The sequence below is a fragment of the Oryctolagus cuniculus genome, chromosome 1 (assembly GCF_964237555.1).
Source record: "Oryctolagus cuniculus chromosome 1, mOryCun1.1, whole genome shotgun sequence".
NCBI lineage: Eukaryota > Metazoa > Chordata > Mammalia > Lagomorpha > Leporidae > Oryctolagus > Oryctolagus cuniculus.
The window spans coordinates 46,543,157-46,563,120 of NC_091432.1; the positions used below are offsets into that span (position 1 = coordinate 46,543,157).

General features: G+C 46.8%; 1 protein-coding gene across 11 annotated transcripts in view; it reads right to left on the reverse strand.

The window, feature by feature from the left end:
- Positions 1-19,964, reverse strand: part of NAV2 (neuron navigator 2) — a 757,965-nt gene that overhangs the window by 217,951 nt on the left and 520,050 nt on the right. For 8 of the 11 annotated variants that reach the window (XM_051824899.2, XM_008268740.4, XM_008268721.4 and 5 more), the window contains 3 exons: positions 19,581-19,839; positions 15,438-15,506; positions 7,698-7,864 (listed from right to left, as the gene is read on the reverse strand). In XM_051824899.2, coding sequence (XP_051680859.2) covers positions 7,698-7,864; positions 15,438-15,506; positions 19,581-19,839 — 495 coding nt within the window. The remainder of the gene's footprint in view (positions 1-7,697; positions 7,865-15,437; positions 15,507-19,580; positions 19,840-19,964) is intronic. The other 3 variants (XM_002708951.5, XM_070072516.1, XM_070072509.1) reach the window with 1 other exon arrangement.

The window sequence follows — 19,964 nt, forward strand, 5'->3', positions numbered from 1 at the left end:
CCTATATGCTAACCATACAAATGAAACCTGTCCTTAGCGTTGGAGCTGTAACCACCACTGGCTCACTCGTGGAAGGATACCATTCTCAGGCAACAAACCAACTGAGTACACACTATTTCCAGTGTTCAGAGCTTAGCAATGTGCTCACACCTGGCAAATGACACCCATGGTGCCAATAACCCCTAGCTACAAGGAAGCATCTAAAAGTCAAACCCTTCATAGACATGTCTGCAGCCCATGGAGAGGTAAAGAAGACAGATCATTTGGGTTGGGTTATTCCAAAAACTAGAAAGAATGTGTTATAATTTTCTCCTGTCATTAAGACTAGAATAGCCTGTTGCCATGTCACAGATAAATAAACTGAAACTCTGAGTGGTGAGGTGTCTTACTGCTGGCAAAGGTTCAGCAAAATCTTTTCTTCTTCTGCAGTAGAATTTGACCTTGGGCTAACCTTCTAACTCTGTTGGTAAAGACAGAAAGTCATCTAGATCACCAACCAACATCACTCATGGTAAAAATGACCTTTGAGGGTGAAACCACCTCTGCATGGGAAGAATTGTAAGTGAAGTCTAAATGTGGCTTCAGGACCCAATCATTGTGGGCTTCTGTGAGTGCTGTTATCACCAGCTGGGCCATAGAAGTTATGCGGACAGAGCTGTTAGATGAGATATGGACTCCTGTGAGCTAAGTGGCTTTTAAGCTAGAGTGACTCATGCACCTGCCTGATTCAAATCCTGTTCCCTCCACCTGAGACGTTACCTGCTGGGGAGGAGGACAGCAGCTAGATGGCTGTAAAGACCACTCCCAGGGAAGACAAACACCAGCCCCTGCCAGCAAACTGTGATCTCTGTCCACATCCTTCTGAGTAGAACGGTACCGAGTAGGGTCCGTGATGATCTTTGGAGAGTGACCCTAGCGAGATACTCAGGTGACCACTGTCTCTGCTCAAAGTCCTACTTCTGGGAGGCAGCAGAGCCAGCATTCAGACCACTCAGACAACTGAGCAGTCGCCCTCAAGGGACTCACTTTCTCTTTAATTGCAAATAACTCTCCTGAGCTAACTGCTCTCTGGCCCAGGGACTGGAGCAGCTTCCTCACTTGTTGGCCATTTTTCTCTCCAGTACTCTGTGAAGTCCCCATATTTGGCAGCTTCCAAGCCACCCTGGCCTCCTGGTGTCAACATGTGGTCTAATGTTAACTGAATTCCACTTCCAGAGAATCCTTTAAATTCCACCAAGTCAACCTATTGTGTATCAATATGCCTCTTCCCTAAACCTTCTAACAACCAGGGGCTCTGGCCAGAAGGTCACGGCAACTTCACAGTTGATTCCCAAGCACAGATGATTGTATGTCACTGAGAACCACTGGCCCCTAACCTCTGCCCCACACGCCCTCTGCAGGCCTGCCAGAACACAAGTTTAACAAAGCTGTGATCGCAGACGTGGGCTCTCAGATTAACACGTGGACCAGAAGAGCGGGCTGACCCATTCCTTGTCCACCTTCCCTTCCTTCTCTAAGCGAAACTCTGGGGATAGAAATCAACGCCAACAGTCGCTCCTCTTGGAAGTCCTCTCTGCACCTTCCTACGACCAAGTTTCCACTCACAACTGTGGTCACTTCTCTATCACTGGGCATGGGAGCCCCTGGGAAGCAGAGTGTGTGTCATCACCTGCCTTGTCCCTACACTGGCCATCTGCTGGGCAGTTAGCAGGTGCTCTATAAAGGATGACAAAGTGAACAAATGAAACAGACCTCATGAAACAGAGCCCCCTAAATTCTTTCCTGCATGACATGGGATGCTAAATTAATTCCCTCTAGTCACACTGTACTATTACATCAGAATCCTAGTTAATGCCAGGACACAGACGTCTCCATGGCTACATCTTCCAGTCCCTAACTCAGATAAATAACCTGCTCCACCAACCACAACGTGACCATGCTTATATAGATTCCAAACCCACGGTCCCAGGGCTACTCACACGTGACCCAGTGCTGCCCCCAGCCATGCCTGGCTCTTCTCCTGCACCCAGGACACAAAGGACTGAACAAACAGCCAGGGAGGAACACGGAGAAGGAGAGCCAGAGGAGGGGGCCCACCAGGAAGCACAGGTGACACTCGTGCGAGACAAGCCCAACAGCAATGCCAGGGGAAGAACCCAGCCACACTTCCCAGAGGCTCAGTGATGGACGACTTTAGATTCACTCAGAGAGGGAAACTGAGGCTGGAGAAGTGAAGTATCTCGTGAACACAGAGCTTTCTTTCAAGCCCAGGGGATCTGTGGACTCTGCTGACGCCATGGTCCTCACAGTGAGTGCCAGGGACCAAGGCCAGCTTCATCAAACGGTTTCTTAAAATAACTCTTGTTTTTGGTCCCACAGAGTGACAAAGCAGTATCAAGTGTGTAGAGAAACTAGCCCTCTCATACACTGTTCATGGCAATAAAATAGGTATAATTCTTGGAGAATATAACTTGAAAGTCTTAAGATAACTAAACTCTGTGTTTACTTTAATGCTGAGATTCTACTGATATGGTTGATTACAACTGTATACAATGTGAAAAGACAAACAAGGATGTTAATCTCAATACTATTTTTGTAATACCAAAAAATTAAAAGTCATGTCAATGGCGGTGATTAAGGAAAACCCATACAACAGAATACTGTGCAACTATTATGAAGAGAGAATGACCTATTAGTATGTGTATGTGTGTGTTTGTGTGTGTGTGTGTGTATATATATGTGCTGTCTATGACTGGTGATTTATATTTATTTACAATTTCATTCATTAGTCCATTCATTTATTAGGCAGGAGAGCCAGAAAGAGAATTCGCATCTACTTCCCAAGCAGCTGAAGCCAGAAGCTGAAGCCTGGAACTCCCATGTGGGTAGCAGGAACCCCATCACCTGAGCCATCACTGCTGCTCCTAGGGTCTACAATAGCAGGAAGTTGGACTCCGGAGCCAATCAGTGGGTATCAAAACCCAGGTACTCCAATATGGGACTCAGGCATCCTAACAGGCAACTTAACAGCAAGGTGACCCCTATTCATAATGTTCATAAAAGTCTTATCAATATGCAGGTGTGTTTGTATACATACAGAGCTCCTGAGGAATTAAACAAGTAATTTCTTACAAGACACTTTATCACAGTGTCTGGCAAGTAGCAAAACAACAGGGAAATTTTATATATCAAAGTGTGATAGTATACACATAAAAATAATATAAGCTAAGCAGTTAACAGCAGCTGTTTCTAGGATTAAATAGGGTTCTTTATCTTCTCAGAAATTTGGGTTAACATTTTACATGATTTTTTTTAAAATATAATAAAGCCATGGAGGCTTTCTATAAATGAAGAAAATGCATTATTCAGGAGACAGCACCTTCCATATGCATTGAAGCCAGTCTAGGAATGCCAAATGTTTCAAATTCATATGATAATTTACAAATGTACTAGATTCCTGGCAGTGTTAACCTACTCAGAAGATGCAAGCCAGAGGGTGGAAGGAAGGGAAAACAATGTCACAAATGTTTAGGATGACAGCTATGTCCTTGCTCTGAAAACCCAAGATTCTGGTCTGGGGCCCTAGGGCCACTCCTAATCAACAGAGCAAGTGAGCAACCCGCGGGCCTCCCAGCTGTCCCTGCGCACGGACTTCTCACAGCCAAAACCTGCTCTGCTCCCCCATCGCCCAGGTCAGCCAAGGATGCCACAGGCAGCTAGCAGGGGCTCCTGCAGGCTGGCACGACTCCCTCCAGACCTCACAGGCCGATCGGAAGTCAGTCTCTGGGGAAACGGTACAGGAACACTTTTTGATTTCTAGATACACTTGGTCACCGTGTTACAGAACAAGCAAGGAATTCGGTGTGAGCCTCGGGGTTTCTTCCCCTGGGGTGGAAGTATTATCTCTCCCTTGTCTCCAGCTTCGCATCTCAACTGACTATTCTACATAACCAGAACCAAATTCAGTGAGGATGACAAGAGGCAGCATGGTTTTTAAGAGAAATCTTTGATTTCCCCAGAAAGTATAAAGTGCTTTATGGGTTTTAAAAAGTTGCCCCATTCTTGATCTTTCTTACTATTTTTTTAATATTGAGACTAAGTGTTGTAATAGCTTCGTCAATTACGAAGAGAATAATAAATGCTCATTTAACTTCTCGACGTGGTGGGATCATTCCTAGGACTGGAATTCCTGGGTCCATGGATCACACATTAATGTCGATGAGTCACATGTGACAACATGCATGAACTTCAAGGACCTTTCCCTAAGTGAACTAATGCAGTCACCAAAAGACAAATACTATAGGATTTCTCTTCCAGGAGCTCTCTAGAGCAGCTAAACTCATAGAATCAGAAGGTGGAATAGTGGTTGTGAGGGGCTGCTTGGGGGTTAAGGAGTGGAGAGTGATCGTTTAATGGGTACAGTGTTTCTGTCTGGCAAGATGGAAAAGTTCTCAGCATTGGTTGCCTTAGCAACGCGAGCAGAGTTAACATTACTAAGCTGCACACTAGAAGCCGGTGAAGACGGTTAATGTCCTTTGTACTTTACCACAGTTCTTCAAAAGCCTACAGATGGGCTCGCCTGAGAGTGGAACGCCAGGCCAGAACCCAGTCAGGGCCTGACGCACTCAGCCCAAAGCTGCACTGACAACCAGGTCATGCTAAGGACCCGCCTCTTCTGCAAACAGCTCCCACCTCAAACACCCTCCAACCCCAGTGAACTGCAGTTTATCAGTTCACAAGTGGATCCCTACCCATGAAGGAGCTTCCCAAGGCAAGGGATGAGACCCTCTGTACCCAAGACACCTGCGGGGTCTGATGCATGGCCGGGCAGGTGAGTCATTTCCAGTTGCTCTCCACACACTGTATTTTGCATATACACTGGTTACCCCAGGAGCTGCAAATAAGAGGTCAAGTTCAAGACAGAAGGTAGAGGACCCGGAATAATGGAGGAGGAAACACTGCAGTCTCCAGCCCTCTACCACAGGCCTGCCAGGCACCTGTTCCATAACTCCTGCAGAGAAGCAGAGAAGGGTAGCAAGTGCACTCTCCCCCACACCAGGACCACAGCCAGCATTCTTATTGTTGTAAATTCACATGGGCGACCTCACTTGCTTCTCCTATCACACTTCCTAGGGGACAGGACAGAAGCAATCCTGGCGTTGAATATGGGTATGAATTCTAGTGCTTAATTACCAGTGAGAGCAAATGACTTCATCTCACTTAGCCTCACTTTCTCTCTCTGAAAACTGGGTTCACAGTCTCTACCTCACAGAATGTTTGCAAAGATCAGGTCAGATAATCCAAACAAGGTCTCTGGCAAGCAATATGTACTTAGTAAGAGAGAATGATTTGCACTTTTCTCTTCAGATAGTGAAGTCTTTTCCTGGAGCAGTGCCTCTTAGAATTCCCAATTACAGTGCTTTAAGTGGACCGTGGAGTGCGCACCTGGCTTAACACTTCAGATACTGGCTAAGACGCACACATCCCACACAGGAGTACCTAGGTCCAGTCCTGGCTCTGACTCCTGACTCCAGCTTTCTGCTAAGGTGGCAGTCACAGCTCAAGTACTTGGGTCTCTGCCATCCACATAGGGATTCCAGACAGAGCTTATAGCTCCCTGCTTTGGCTTGGCCCAGCTCCAGTCATGGCAGGCATTGGGGAGTGAACCAATGAATGGGAGCCTTCATGCTTCTTCACCTACTCACCTCTTATTCTCTTTGCCTCTCAAATAAACAAGAACTTTTAAGAAGACTTACTGCTCTTTGGCTCCCTGGCACACACAGGGGGATCCCTGCTCACTGTAGGGACAGACTGGTGGCTGTCCCAGCACTGGTTCGCAGCATTTGCCTGGGCTGCCCCACTGGCCCTACGACTCTGGAATGCAGTATTCTCCCACGCCTATCTTCTCTTGCCTTTCACCTTCATTTTCTCAGTGTTTGGACTTTGGTCTCACATTCATCCTTTAGACATTTTTATGACAGCATCTTCCCAAATGGCCAAAGACTAAGAATGAACAGGCACACAAAAGGACAGGAACTGCACGGGGCTGGCTTAGCACCTTCCTCCTGTCTCACCTCAGGTATGGACTGGCACATCCTTAGCCAGCCCTCAACATGCAAGGCTTCAGGTATCTGTTTCCAACGTCCAAAGAAAGCACAGTATTGATCTTGGCTCCGGAACAAAAGCACTTGAATTCAAAGCCATGTCCTCTCATTATCTCTGGGATGCCCTCATCAATGACTTAACCTTTTTGGATTTAGTTTCATCCTTTGTAAAACAAGGCATACAGCAGGTACTCAAAAATTTTAACTTTTATGCATTGATGTAAGCAATAAAAATCTATCTATATAGATAGATATAGATAAATCTACACTCACATACATAAATGCAGTGTGAAAGCACTAGAAAGACATGTGTAGGAGGTTCTATATTGGTATTTTTCAAGAAGCACATAAAGGAGAACTTTTATTTGAGAGTATATATATATGTGTGTGTGTCTATATATACATAGACACCATTTTACAAGCACATGTTATTTTTTGTAATCTGAGCACACTTTTAAAAAGAATACGCTTGGGTATGGTAAAGAAAAGGGAAGAAGGGAATAGGAAAAAAAGAAAGAGCGGGAAGCAAAAATGGCTTGCATTAGGCAGAAACCAAAGGCTGGGTCACAAACTCCTGCCCAGTTGAGGCGTCTTGTTGGGCCTTTAGTACTCGTCATGGAATTCCCAGTGTCTTGGTGGGAATCCTTCTGCCAACCAACAGCTCTGCATAAGTTTCCTTCATGTGCTTACTGTTTAGGGGAGAAGCAATGTTTACCCAGTGATCCAGTGATTCCGGGTTGCAGAAGTGGGTGGACAGGTGCTGGGCTCCTTCGCGGCAGGAGGCTCCCCCATGCACTTTGGGAGGATCAGCTCTCCCGGGCCTCAGGGAAATGGAGGGACAGCTACAGGAATCCTCTGCACTACCAGGCAGGAGATGCTTCCAATAGACTGAAAACACCCTCCAAAGAAAGCTCGCCTACTCTGCCTGGCTGGGATGGAGGACAGCCCTGCCTCAGTTTCTCATGAGACACAGGCCGAAGCAAGTCAGGGTGTTTTACTGCCTTCTGTGTAGGACCCTCCCACAGGGCTAGTCACCTTTTTTTCCCCATCCACAAAGCTCAGTACTATGAAGAGTGAAAAAATCACATCCTTTTAAGGCAAGACTCACATCATCACAACCCCAAAAGCAACGTTGTCCACTCCTTATATGTAACCAAGATCTCCACTTAGCCAACCCACATTCCTGATGTTTCAAAGGGTTGAAAATCTCTTTGGTCCTAACTCCCCTCACATAATTTCTGATGAGCAAACAGCTTATCAGGTCACAAAATGCACTCTCCAGGAAGCTTGCATTTCTGGAAAGCCACCTACTACATGGAACATATTTCACAAAGATTTATTTTCAAAGGCCAAATGCTGCATTGCTTCTATCTGTAGTAGCCAGGTGTCTTAGGAGCTTCCATCCAAACACATAGTTATTCTTGCTGGAAACTATACAGACAGTACTATTTCCCCAGCTTTATTAAGGCCAAGTATGCCCTTGTCACCCATTCTCACCACTCTATTTGCAACCCTCCCCCCCAATCAAACTCACCCAAAGGAAATAGATCGATGAAGGTAGCCTCCACAGGGGACCCTCAAGAAGAGACTCACCTTTGTCGTGGCTGCTTGGTGGTGGTGGCGGGGGTGGGGAGGTGACTGGCTTGGACTTGTCATAGTTGTTAAAGCTCTGGCTGCGTCGGTTGTTAGCAGTGGCTGATCCTCCGCGTGTTTTGGCCTCACTGCCTGCAGCGGACACTCTCGCGGTAGGACCTGGAAGTCTAAAATGCAAATGCAACAGGGTAATGCATTGAGTCTCAGGAAAACAGCAGTGTCTCAGAAGGAAGGAATTGCAACCATGCAGGATATAAAAGAAACCATAGCAGACCCTGGGTCTGTGGAGTTTTGCCAGTTAAGGGAGCTGGGGGAACTACTACAACCAACCAGGCTAGTAATGACCCCAGCAAAATCCTACAGCAAATGTGAACTGCTTTCCTCTGAGCAAAGAAGTTCTGAAGGGAAAATGCACGGTTATGTCTGCTGATTAAAAATACAAAGCTTATCTTTCTTCTTCCTCCAGGACGAGCATTCTTACTTTGCAATTAGGGCTAAACCATGTCACCACTCATCGTACCAGGTCTGAAACATAAAAGGCCTCAGAAGGCCCTCACCTGCTTTCCCTCATGTGCATCTCTTCTGGTAGGTACAGTGTTTGCCACAATCCAGGGATGTCAGGATCAAAAAAAGGACTCAACTTTGTAACGGTAAGAAAGTGCATTGCTACCACGCAGAAGCCAACACATCTGCAATGAAAACTTAAGGCCTAGTTGGAAACACTTGTCCAGACATATATTTCCCTTCAACACCTGACAACTTGTCTCTCTAGGCACTTCTCTGAGGCTGAAGCCAGCTTTTCTGCACAGTAGATGGATAAAATCATACATTCTTTCTGTAAAACCAGCAGCAATCTGTTAGCCTAAGACACACACACACACACACACACACACACATTTTCCCTTTAAATAAAACACCTCATTTTGGGTGGTTTGAGAAATCGAGCCACCAGACTTCTTTGTAATATGTCTAAAGACATCACAGCCCATTCCCCAAAGAGTTAAGCCTAAGACTTCTCCAAATCTGAATTTTGGTCCAGGGACTTACTAAGCAGGCTGTTTCCAATAATCAAAGTTGAAAGATGAAGAAATGATGAAACATTTCATTATATTTTTCAGCTAAAACCCACTTAGCTGTGTTTAAAAGCCACTGGAATCTCAGCCGACTAGCATTAGATCTGGTGATAAGTCTGAATTTTCAACCCATAAAGCTTTCAGCTTTCCCTTTCCATGCAACTCTGTAAGCACCAAAGAAGTCTTTGGTCTGGAAGCGTTTTAGATGGAAGCAGGCAATCACTTTCAACTTTTTCTTGTTGGCTGAGCAAGAAAGATGGTTGGAGAGTAAACAAAGAACATAAGCTGGTGTTAGAGGACTATAAAATTTATACAGTTAAAAAGCTGGCCCAGTTCCTTGACTGGGAGCTCTGAGAGATGGAGGGGGTTAGCTCTTCCCCCAACAAGTGGCAGTGAAACTTTAAGGCAGAGCTTCCTGCTGCACGGGGAGGGTCTGCCGCTCTGTTAATTTACCCTGCCTTATTTGGGGAAGATATTCACCCCACAGAGACAGGCACGGAACGGGGTGCAACCAATCGGCAGGGCCAGCGTCTATGCTTCGGGGCCAGAGGTAGCCAGCACAAGTGATCAAAGATAGCTAGCGAGGGGAGCCTGGTACCCCTCTGTTCTGCTTCCAGTGCAAACCATGTCCTCCAAGCCCTTCAGGTCAGGGATATGTGAGTTCTCACTTTCAACAGCAGAGTTTCTGCGGGGGCTGACAGGGGGCTCCTTGGGGCTGGACTTATTTAACACAACCAGAGCCTGCAGGAGTCTTTATGCCCACAGATAGGTCTGGAAAAGGATTACAGGCTTGCTCCAAGATGATGTCACAGCAATGGTATTAGTGGTGCAGGGTAAGGCAGGTCATAGCACTCGACTTCAGTGGGGAGGCTGCAAAGAGCTGGGAAGCACAAAGCAGTGAGGAAGGGAAAGGTGCTTTCTTTTCAAAGTTGAGAAGCCCCCAGTGTGCTGACCCAGCACTGGACCACATGGGATTTCTGGACAGCCCAGGGATGGGACAAGCACCACTTTAAATCAGGTAGGCAGTCTGGTCCCCAGTGAGGCAGCATGGTATGACAAATAGGGTATGGGCTTTTTCATACAGTAAACGTTGGGCAAGTGTGAGATTCACGTCCCACACTGAAGAGTGAGAATAATCATAACCTATATGATAGAATAGCTGTAAACTTGAAATCAGATTAACATATGGCTTGTAAGTACTCAGTGTTAGATTTCCCTTCTCATCCTCTCTTTGGAGCACAGGCTCATAAGGAAATCAGACATTGTCCTAAAGGAAACACACTACAGTATACAAACAATCAGATAAATAAAAGAATAAAATAGATGGGTCTACATCTAAGTATCAGGAAAAAGCTAGACAGAAATCAACATGGAAGACTCTGAAACCAACATTTTCAAAGAGGCAAGACAGGCTTTGGAAAGCAGAATTTGCCATCTCCCTAAGAACATTCCAGAAGAGAAACTACTGCATCCAATACTTGGGGCATCTCTGCATTAGTGGGGGCCGCATTCTCTAGAGTGAAATATTCCTGGTTTTGGTTAAGCTGATAAGACAGCTCTGGGTTTCCCAGGTATATATCTGATCAGGTTCAGGTGCTTCTTTGATAGGATTGTTCATCCTTCAAATGGTTTCCGGATATACAAGTTTTGTGCCAAGTTTTTCTTCTTTGAAAGGTATAGTAACAGAGAGCGAGCGAGCTCCCATCTGCTGGTTCACTGCCCAAATGCTTGCAACTCCCTGGGATTCAAGTTGGGAAGTGGGAACGCAATCTAGGTCCCCCATGGGGATGGCAGGAACCCAATTACTTGAGTCAACACTGTTGCCTTCCAGGGTCTGCGTTAGCAGGAAACTGGCGTTGTAAGCCAGAGCTGGTACTCAAACCCAGGCACTGTGATGGGGACATGGGCATCTTAACAGGCTCCTGGGTACCTGCCCTGTGCCAAGTTCTCTGGGACATGGACAAGAAGTTCCTGAGAGGCTGGAACAGGGCTGACATGTCCAGTGGAGGATGCTTGGCACATGAGCATCCAACTGTACCACAAAGCTCATGCTGGCTCATGTCACTCTCCACCACCATCACCACTGCACCCTGGTCAGGACAGCCCTTTGGATTTGAGCAAATTGGAAAATCAGGTGGAAATTAAGTAATTTCAAGTTTCAGAGAGAAACTACGGTGAGTGACTCTTTAAACTCAGTTTCTGCTGTGAATGGGCTCAGACTGCTACTAGCTGCAAAGCTGGCCTCTCCATCTGCCTGAAAGCGTCAGCACAACCACCTCACCTATAAAAGCCTCACATACAACGAATGTATGGTGAGTGCGAAGCAAGAACTCATCCTCTAGGAAAACAAAATGCTGCTTGGGATGCTGAGTCAATTCACAAATGAAAGCATGCAGACGGAATTCTAAGTACAGGATTCCAAAGGCAGGGTTTCAGAGGCAGAGGCGACCACAAGAATCTAAGATTCCCAAGCCATCATGGGAGGCCACGGGCTTTTCCACAAACAGAAGTTGGGGTCAAGCTGGAACACTTAATCTTACTGAGATCTTATGGGGCTGGCTGACCTCGGCCGATATCGATGCTACTTTCATTGATAAAATACTTTCAGTTCAGAAGTAATTCAGAAAAGGAAAATGATGATCTGGAGAGTCAGTGGGATGGTCTGCAAAGGGCCAGATAAGAGACCTTAGAGCAGGAACCAGCATAGTGAATGGCAACAGAGCAGAGAACTAGGAGATGCAAGTCCCGGGCAAAGGGAAAGCTTGTGAAAACTACAGAGGAAAAACAGAGCTGGCGTGTGCTAGGACTCGGGGGACCAAGCGAGCAGGAGGAAGTGAGACCGCAGAAGCAAGAAGAGTCAGAGCAAGACCTTGTAGGTCACATTTTGAAGACACTGTCCTACCCTCCAGGGAAGAAGCATTAATTAAGGAGGCTGAGGGCAGAACATCTTCTAGTTTAGCAGTGACACAGACGCTGGGCCTCTGGCTAACATTTTGAAGTTCATTAATGTTAACATCCTCATGTACCATGGGAACTTCCATCAACTCCTAGCCAGGAAGCATCTGCTGCCTGCAGCCCTAGAATCCCAACTGCTGCAGAACTGGTCTTGCTCCTGCAGAACAGCTGTGGGTACCACAACAGATGCTGCCCACTGTGCCTGCCTCGCTGGAGAACAAGGGTGAGAGGGGGAGTGCGACAGGCTGTGTCACATACAGCACCAGGAGCTTCCAACAGCTCCTTGCCAAGATCCACGTCCACACACAGTTAGAACATGACAGAGGGCACAGAGGGGTTCTCTGAAACACATATGTGTTGCTTTTAAAAAAAAAAAAGTTTAAGCAAAGTGGTATAAGAGAGGCAGGAGAAAAATTCTGCTGCTACCCGGCCACGGTCAACTTCTCCAATATGTGCAGAGGCGAGCCGGCAGGGCAGTAAAACTGTCATTCCTGCTACGTCACCTACAAGTGCACCCTCGCTCCACGCACTGTACGTGCTGGTGGGGAGAGAGCAGTGCTTCCCCCCAAAACCACTTCAAAGGCTGGGAGTAGAGGGTGACCCCTCCCGGGAAGGATGGTAGCTTGTGTGCACATGCTGGGGTTGGGGTGGGGGTCGTAACTGGAGCTGCATTTTGCCAGACAAGATGATTAAATGCTAAATCTCTAACTCCCATGGCATCTGCTTTTCAGGAGCTAGGCAGAGAAGCCTGAACTCCAAGCCCGCCGATTCCATCCCACAAGAGGGTTACATTGAGACCCACTCTATGTGAGCTGCTAGAAGTGGCCTGGTTGCCTTACCTGGCCCAGATCAATCTCAATCACCACAGTGGCTCTATTGCTTATTTCCAGTGCAGTGATTATACGCCAGGTACTAAGGCATTAACAATTTTATTAATCCTTACACTCATGACAAAATGCATTTTACCAGGAAGGAAACGCAGGCACGTAGGGATGAAACAGTTTGCCCAGGTAGCACAGTAAGTGGTGAAGATGGGCTTCCCATCAGGTGTGACTGCATCTCTCAGCCACACACAGAGAAGGCCAACACCTGGGTCTCACTAGGGGCTGCTTCCTGCTGTGCTCAGTATCCCTGGTGTCCATCAAGGGGAGGAGCTCTGGCAGGTGTTGAATCATCATTTTGTTTCCCAGCAAGAAACTTATTTCCAAAGTATGGGGTGGGGGGCTGCTCAATCTGAGGGGGTGAGGCTGTTTATTTTGGTCATCAAATTTACTGCTACAGTCTATAGTGCTTAATTAACTAAAATTCTTATCAAAAACACGCTCAAGGGTGCAGACAGGAAGTAGGATATAGGTAAGGCAAAAAGAAGTATTAGGCAAATAATGAAACACCACGCATTTATTGGCCTCAATAGAGAGAAAATGCACACAAAAGTAACTCTAGTCAGGGATGCAACCCTACAGGCAGCCTATGCCCTGGCTTCAAGCCTGGAAGCCCTGGAAGCCCAGCACAGGGCATGGACATACCCCGTCTTCTCCCTCTTCCTCTCTTCCCACTGCCTCCCAACCCCTGCCTTCTTCCATCATCTGGGACTGATAACGCATCTTGCACGGGACGGGCATGTGCTTCCCATTAGATATTTTCCCAGCTAGCTCCCGTTTCCTTTATCCTCCAGGACACAGCACATCGTGGGAACAGATGCAAGATTTCAGGTTTCCTGCGAGCTCAGCTTCCCTTTCCCTTACATGTACCGGGCCTTGGCATGAACTGGAACGCAGCAGTTTGCTAGAGCACTGGGCGGCAGCTCTGTTTTTCAAAGAAAACAGTCCCACTTTGGCTTGGCTACCAGAGGCACTGAGGAACGCAGGTCTCTCTGTCCCACTGCATCGAGGCTAACATGCCAACCTGTTCTCCAAAGGAGCACACGGCCAGGCGGCTCCTCCCTCGACAGCCAGGCAGATCCTGAGCTGGCCTCTGAGAAAAGTCAACTCTGGCTAGAAAAGATACCTAGAGCCCGGCCCAGTGGGCAGAAAGCAGGTGTTCAGTATGTATTGGAGACCTGAATGAAATGAGAAATGACTCGTAGGTTGCTTCAAGTGAGATTTCAATGAAAAAGTACCTTATTAGTCATAATGAGGAGATTTTTTTCACCCAGCAGCAATTTCTATTAGTATGCTTCAAGGGCAATGCGAGAGGAAAAGCTGAAAGTAATGTTTGAAACATGAGATTGAAAAAACCCACATTAATACCAGATCTCCAGGAAGAGGAAGATAGCGTAGCACCACGGTTAAAGCAAGGGTTCTGGGGTTAGATCACCTCGGTTCAAATCCTCGTTCCCCCCCGCCCCTTTCTATGTGACCCTGGGTTTTAGTTTACTCATCTGAAAAATGGGAGACAATTGCAAGACCCCTCTCATGGAGACTGATGTGAGGTTTAAATAAGATAATGCAATTGGTGCATTCAATAAAGGTTAGTTGTTGACACCTTTAGAGTAGCAGCAGATACAACAATGGCTTTTCTCATCCCTAGAGTGCAGCATATAAGTCAAACTGAATTAAGAGACCAACTTAGTGTACAAGGCTATTTTTGTTCTGAGGATCTGGGGCAGTCTCTCCATGGTGTGCAAGAGGATATAGCTACATAGATGAGACAAATATGGGAACTTCAGAAAGTTCATGGAAAACAGAATTAAAAGATACACTTAATTTTGATATGAAAATTTTTAATTTGTGCATAATTTTGTGCATTTTCATGAATCTTTGGACCCTTTGTACTTGTCAATTTCAATATTTTTTGCACTTTTTTTTTTTTTTTAATAAAAACTCACTTATTTACTTGAAAGGCAGAGTTACAGAGAGGGAGAGACAGAAAGAGAAAGAGCTTCCATCCACTGGTTTACTCCCCCAAAATGGCCACAACAGCCACGGCTGGGCCAGGCAAAAGCCAGGAGTCTGGAACTCCATCTAGGTCTCCCATATGAATGGAAGGGCCAAACACCTGGGACATCCTCTACTGCTTTCCCAGATGCATTAGCAGGAAGCTAGATGGGAGATGAAGCAGCCAAGACTTGAACCAATTCCCATGTGGGACATTGGGGTTACAGGCAGCGGCTTAACCCACTATGCCACAATGGAGGCCCCCCCAACATATCTTTTAATTCCATTTTGCACAAACTTCTTGACATACCCTCATAGCTGCCTTGCTGTTTGGTCTCTTCTGACCAATTTGGATTCATGCTTCAGGTCTTTATAACTCAAGAGAAAAATCAATCCCATATTAGTAATTTTAACAACAAGAACAACTGCAAAAACACAACGCACATAAATGAGATGCAGGTGAGGTGGGATTAGAGCCAGGAGGAAGCAGGGAGCAAAGTCATCACAAAATCACCCCCAAGAACTACCTCGAAACTCACCTCTCCCTAAATCTGAATGGATTCTGATAAAGCAATCACAGTCAAAAATCAATTTAATGAGAAGTATCATGTGCACCTCAAAGTCATTTACAATCCCCCCACCCACCCACACACACACATTCTTTCAACAATCTCAGGGTCCCTTTCAAAACTCACTGCCATTGGGTCATTAGCCAGAGCATGTAAGATTTTCTGGGACTGCAAACATGACATGGGAAACTCAGCCAGAGCAGAGGGAAGAGCGGAGCAACGGGTTGGGTTTCAACCATGCTTTGCGGGACACAGAGAAAGTCTAACCTAGAGATCTTTTTCTGACCCAGAGTGAAGCGGATGATTTTGCTTTGAGATGAGTCCTTGGGTGACGCACTGTGTGACAAGAAAGAAGAAAGTGGAAGAGATGAGTGAGGAGAGAGAAGAAACATTAGGCACACAGGTAAATAACAAGAGGCTGATAACGACCAGAATGCCCCTAGGGTTTCTGCCTCTGAGCAATTTTTCCCACAATATGCAGTTTTCTTTCTAGATCTGACTCAGCAGATACTATACTTCCAATAAGAAGAATCAAGATCAAGATCATCTAAGAACTTCTCTGTGTGTTTTCCTCCAATATGAAATTTCTTTGCTGCTTCCAGTCGGCTGTCACAGTAACACCTGACAGCGAGGGGTCTTAGATAAGCAAACTCGATCCCTTTCTTCAATGTGGAAATGCTCCATTCACAAGCTTGTTCTACTGGGTGCCTTTCAGACGAGCATCCCGCACATCCCATAAAGCCGACCCAAAGAAGGGCACCGATGTTTGCAAGTTTTGCTGGTTTAGGGAATTTTGCTTTTAATACGCAGAAATGACCATTTCAAGCTAAATTCTTTTTTTTTTTTACAGGCCATAAATTTGTACATATGAAGAATCTTGGTTGGGCCTAATAAATTCAAATGTTAAACATACAAAAAATATTTCCTCTCTTGCAGCCATATATCCTATATTATGTTCACTAAAGAATCTGAGGTGAGAAAAACAAGGTTGGTTTCACTAGCTTTCAGAAGTGAAGAGAATGGAATGTAGGGATGAAATAAACCAATTATCTGGGTTCTTCATGCAATGAATGGATAGTGAGCATATGCATGTCTAGTAAACACAGATGGGGAGGGGAGCGAGTCTTGGAGCCTATGCTCTGGGCCCCTAAACTGGAGAACAGCGTCACGGGGTGAAATGTGGCCACCAGGTAAACTGTGGGAAGAAATGAAGGGGTAAGTGGAGTCTCCCTACGGCTGTCACGGGGGAGTCGTTCTGATCCCTTCATGCCACTGTTTCAGATGTCCTCTACCACCTCCTACAGCTCCTCTATTGCAAACTTCAGGAGAGTTACCATGTTTTCATGTTGGCTACCCAAGGAGGTACTGAACCTAGGCATGTTGGTTTCTGGCAGAGTACCCGCAAGGCCAAAACAAACCAGCTATTTGGGGCTTGCACCACATTAATGGTCAATGGTCCAAACCATCACCCTTGGGAGTTTAGTTATCAAAGATATAATTAAGGGCTGAGAATATAATAGAACTGAGCCCATGAAATAATTTTATTATTCTTATATAGTCAGAGTGTTAGCATGAGCTATCACATGGTTCTCCTTTGGAAGTAAAATCACAAAGGACCAGTACACATGGGTAAAACCAGCCATCTGCAGAGGTAATGCAAGCTGGGCAAGATAAATGGTGATGAGGACACACAACAACTCTGATCCCAGGCCATGTCACCATTCTGCAGAATCCGGGGCCACGATGGAAGGAACTACTCTGCAGCTGGCACAGGAGAACGGACAATCATGCCATGGCTGTGACTCTTCTTCAGGTAAAACATTCAGGAATACTAAAATGTTTTTCTTCCTAGGAGATGGGTACTCTGACTGGAACATCTGGTTCTTTTAAGAAAACAAATGCTTATCATGAAAATGATTACCTCAGGCTACCATAGCCTGGTGACATAAGCCAGTGTTTCTCAATGCACATACCTTGGGACAGTCTGCAGAGAGGGACGCTTTGTGAAACACAATGAACACTGGCCAAGGTTGAGAACACTCCTTTCTCTGTCCCCATCTGAAGATCCACTCTCCAAGGCTTCCTCATCTGGGTAACAGCCACCACTTACCTAACTGCTCAGCCAGAAGCCAAGGCTTTTCCCCTCACCCCAGAGCGTACCTGTTTACAGATCCCTTGGCTCAGCCTCCCAACTGTCTTGACTGGGCTATCTGCATACTGCTGGCACCACCCGGCCCCGAGACACTGCCACTGCGAGAATTGCAGAAGCCTCTTTACTGAGGACGTTCCTTCCCTTCTTGCTCCTGCACAAGCTTCTTCTCCCCAGAGGAGGTGACTTTTTTGAGACTATACATCAGGTCAAGTGCTTCTCCTGCTGAAGGCCCATGGCTTTCCGCCATCTTTAGGAGGCAGTCCAACCTCTTCACCCCGTCTAATCGGCACTCTGGGGCCGGGCCTCAGTTCCACAGCAGTGCACAGCTCCAGGGGCCACCAGTCATACCCGCAGCAGCCCTCTGCTTCCAGGCTCCCTTACACCTCCCCACCCCTCCCCTCGCACCCACGCAGCTGTAGCCACACTAGCTCCTCCCACTCACCGAGCTCACTCTGACCTTAGGCCCTCTGCCCATCTACTTCACAACAGACTTTTCCTGTCACCCATCTCTTTTCATTGTGGGGCCCTCTCCTCAGAGAGACCTTCCTATCAGCCCAACCTCAAGGAGTGGCCCAGTCCCCCTGCCTCCCATCATCTTACTCACGCTCACCAGTGTCTGCGCTTTTTCTTCCCTGTTTATTGCTAATTTGTTTGCTTCTTGCCGTAGCATGAAGAGAGCAGGAACCTTGGCTATCTCATTCCTCCTTAATGCTCAAGGGCCTAGAATATGTGTGCTGCATATTCACACTAAATAAATGAATGCACACTGGCAGGTTCAAGGATCTCTAGAGACCCGCAATCACAGTTATAATAACTAAGCCCAGATTACCTCGCAGTGTGTCCTCCACAGAAGTCCTCCCCTGCAGCAGAACCCAATGCGACATCTTAGGGCACGTGCACTCTGCAGAACGCAACCCGGGAAATGATGTCCCAGTCTTTCAATCAACCAGGCCCAGCAGGGAAGCCCTGACCAGGGAATGACTCCCACACAAGCATCCTGCAGGGAAGGGCACAGTGACTCTCTGCTCAGCTGTTGCATTGCCGCGTCCTCTCTACTAGTCCAAGCATCTCTCTTCGTCCACATATCTCCAAAATGTGAACTGACAACAATTAGATAATTAACCAGGGGGTCTGGTTTACGTGACACCCATTCCTGCCGGTTTTAACTCCATCACCACTGGGAAATCACATTTCTTGTGGGGAAAGGAGCTGAAACTACCTCTAAGGCATCTGGTGTGTCTGAACAGCTTTCTGCTTTGCCCAACTACACTAGGCGACATAAGGTACCAGGGTGTGCAAGAAACTTGATTCTTAGTGCTGGTGCTCGGGGAGCCAGGAAAGAAGTGGCCATGACTGTTTAGCTCATAGTAGATGAAATCAAGCCATTCGTGTGATCAGTGATATTTAGGTGTTTTAAAGAGCGATCACTCAAAAAACATTATCATCAGCTTTTCTGTGGAATTTTACTATGAGTGATAAACTTCCTCATCCCTAATCTTCTCCTTGTTTCTGTCATTAAATGATAATGTTTTGAGCAAAGTTGCTTAGGAATGCAAATTCAGCTATCCCCACCCTAGCATTGCCTTGGCACTCAGCTTATACATCTGTCTATGGTGAGTCCAACTATTAAGCATCAGTTCCTCCTGGGAACACCAATAAAACCCAAAGGTCCTACTCCTGCACGGTGGGCTCTCTGTGACTCAGTTCAACATGGCAGCTCCCACTGTCTGAGTCCTACAAACTCCAGTCACATTCCAAGTGACAGCCCCCATCGGGGGACACTGCCCCTTCTCAGAGAAAGCGCTGCCCCCTCTGCCTCAATTGCCAGCTTTCTTAGGCACTTCTGGCATTTCTCTCCCAGCAAAGCAGAGACACCTCCTGGAACAAAACTACCACCTCTGCTAAGTAAAATGACTCACACGTGTAACTGAACATGGGCTTGCAGGCGTTCAGCACACAAAACGGGTTTGGTTTGGAGTCTATTTTAGGAGTGTGTGTGTATTGGGTCAGAGTTATGGTGGAAACAGCTAACTGGCTTTGGCTGCTGGTGATTCTAACCTACAGAAGAAGTCCATGCCTTGGCCAGGCACAGGAGGCGGCCTCGACTGTCTATTTCTAGGTCATGCAAATTTCCCACTGACCACTGGTAGCACTTGGCACTGAAGAAGCTTAAATGGAAAACACACACAATACGGGCTAGAAACTGGTGGAAGACGTTGCCAGAAAAGCAGAATTGCCATTCAGAGAGGAGTCCCTACCTGGATTGCATTTCGGCTTGTGCTTTTGACTGCTGATGTGGCGCTGGCTGGTGAGGCTGGCACGGGGCTAGGGGAGTGGCTGGCACCTGTTGCTGAGGGGCGCCAGCCTGGCACTGGGAGGGAGCCCCGGTCGCCTGGGACACGGCAGGTGGCAGAGGCGAGGAGAGGTGTTGCTTCTGGGGTTGCTGCTGCTGTTGCTTGTAGCGGGAGAGGCTGAAGAAGAGGCCTAGAATGGCCTTGAGGTTTCCATTCCTGATTTCTGCAAGACAGGAAAGAGATCCCGGTGAGACGGGGAGCCTGTCTTCTTCCCATACGTTCAACGGGCTGCCACAGCCCTCGCAGGAGTTTAATTCCTGTAGGATATGAGACTTCCTGAAACACTTA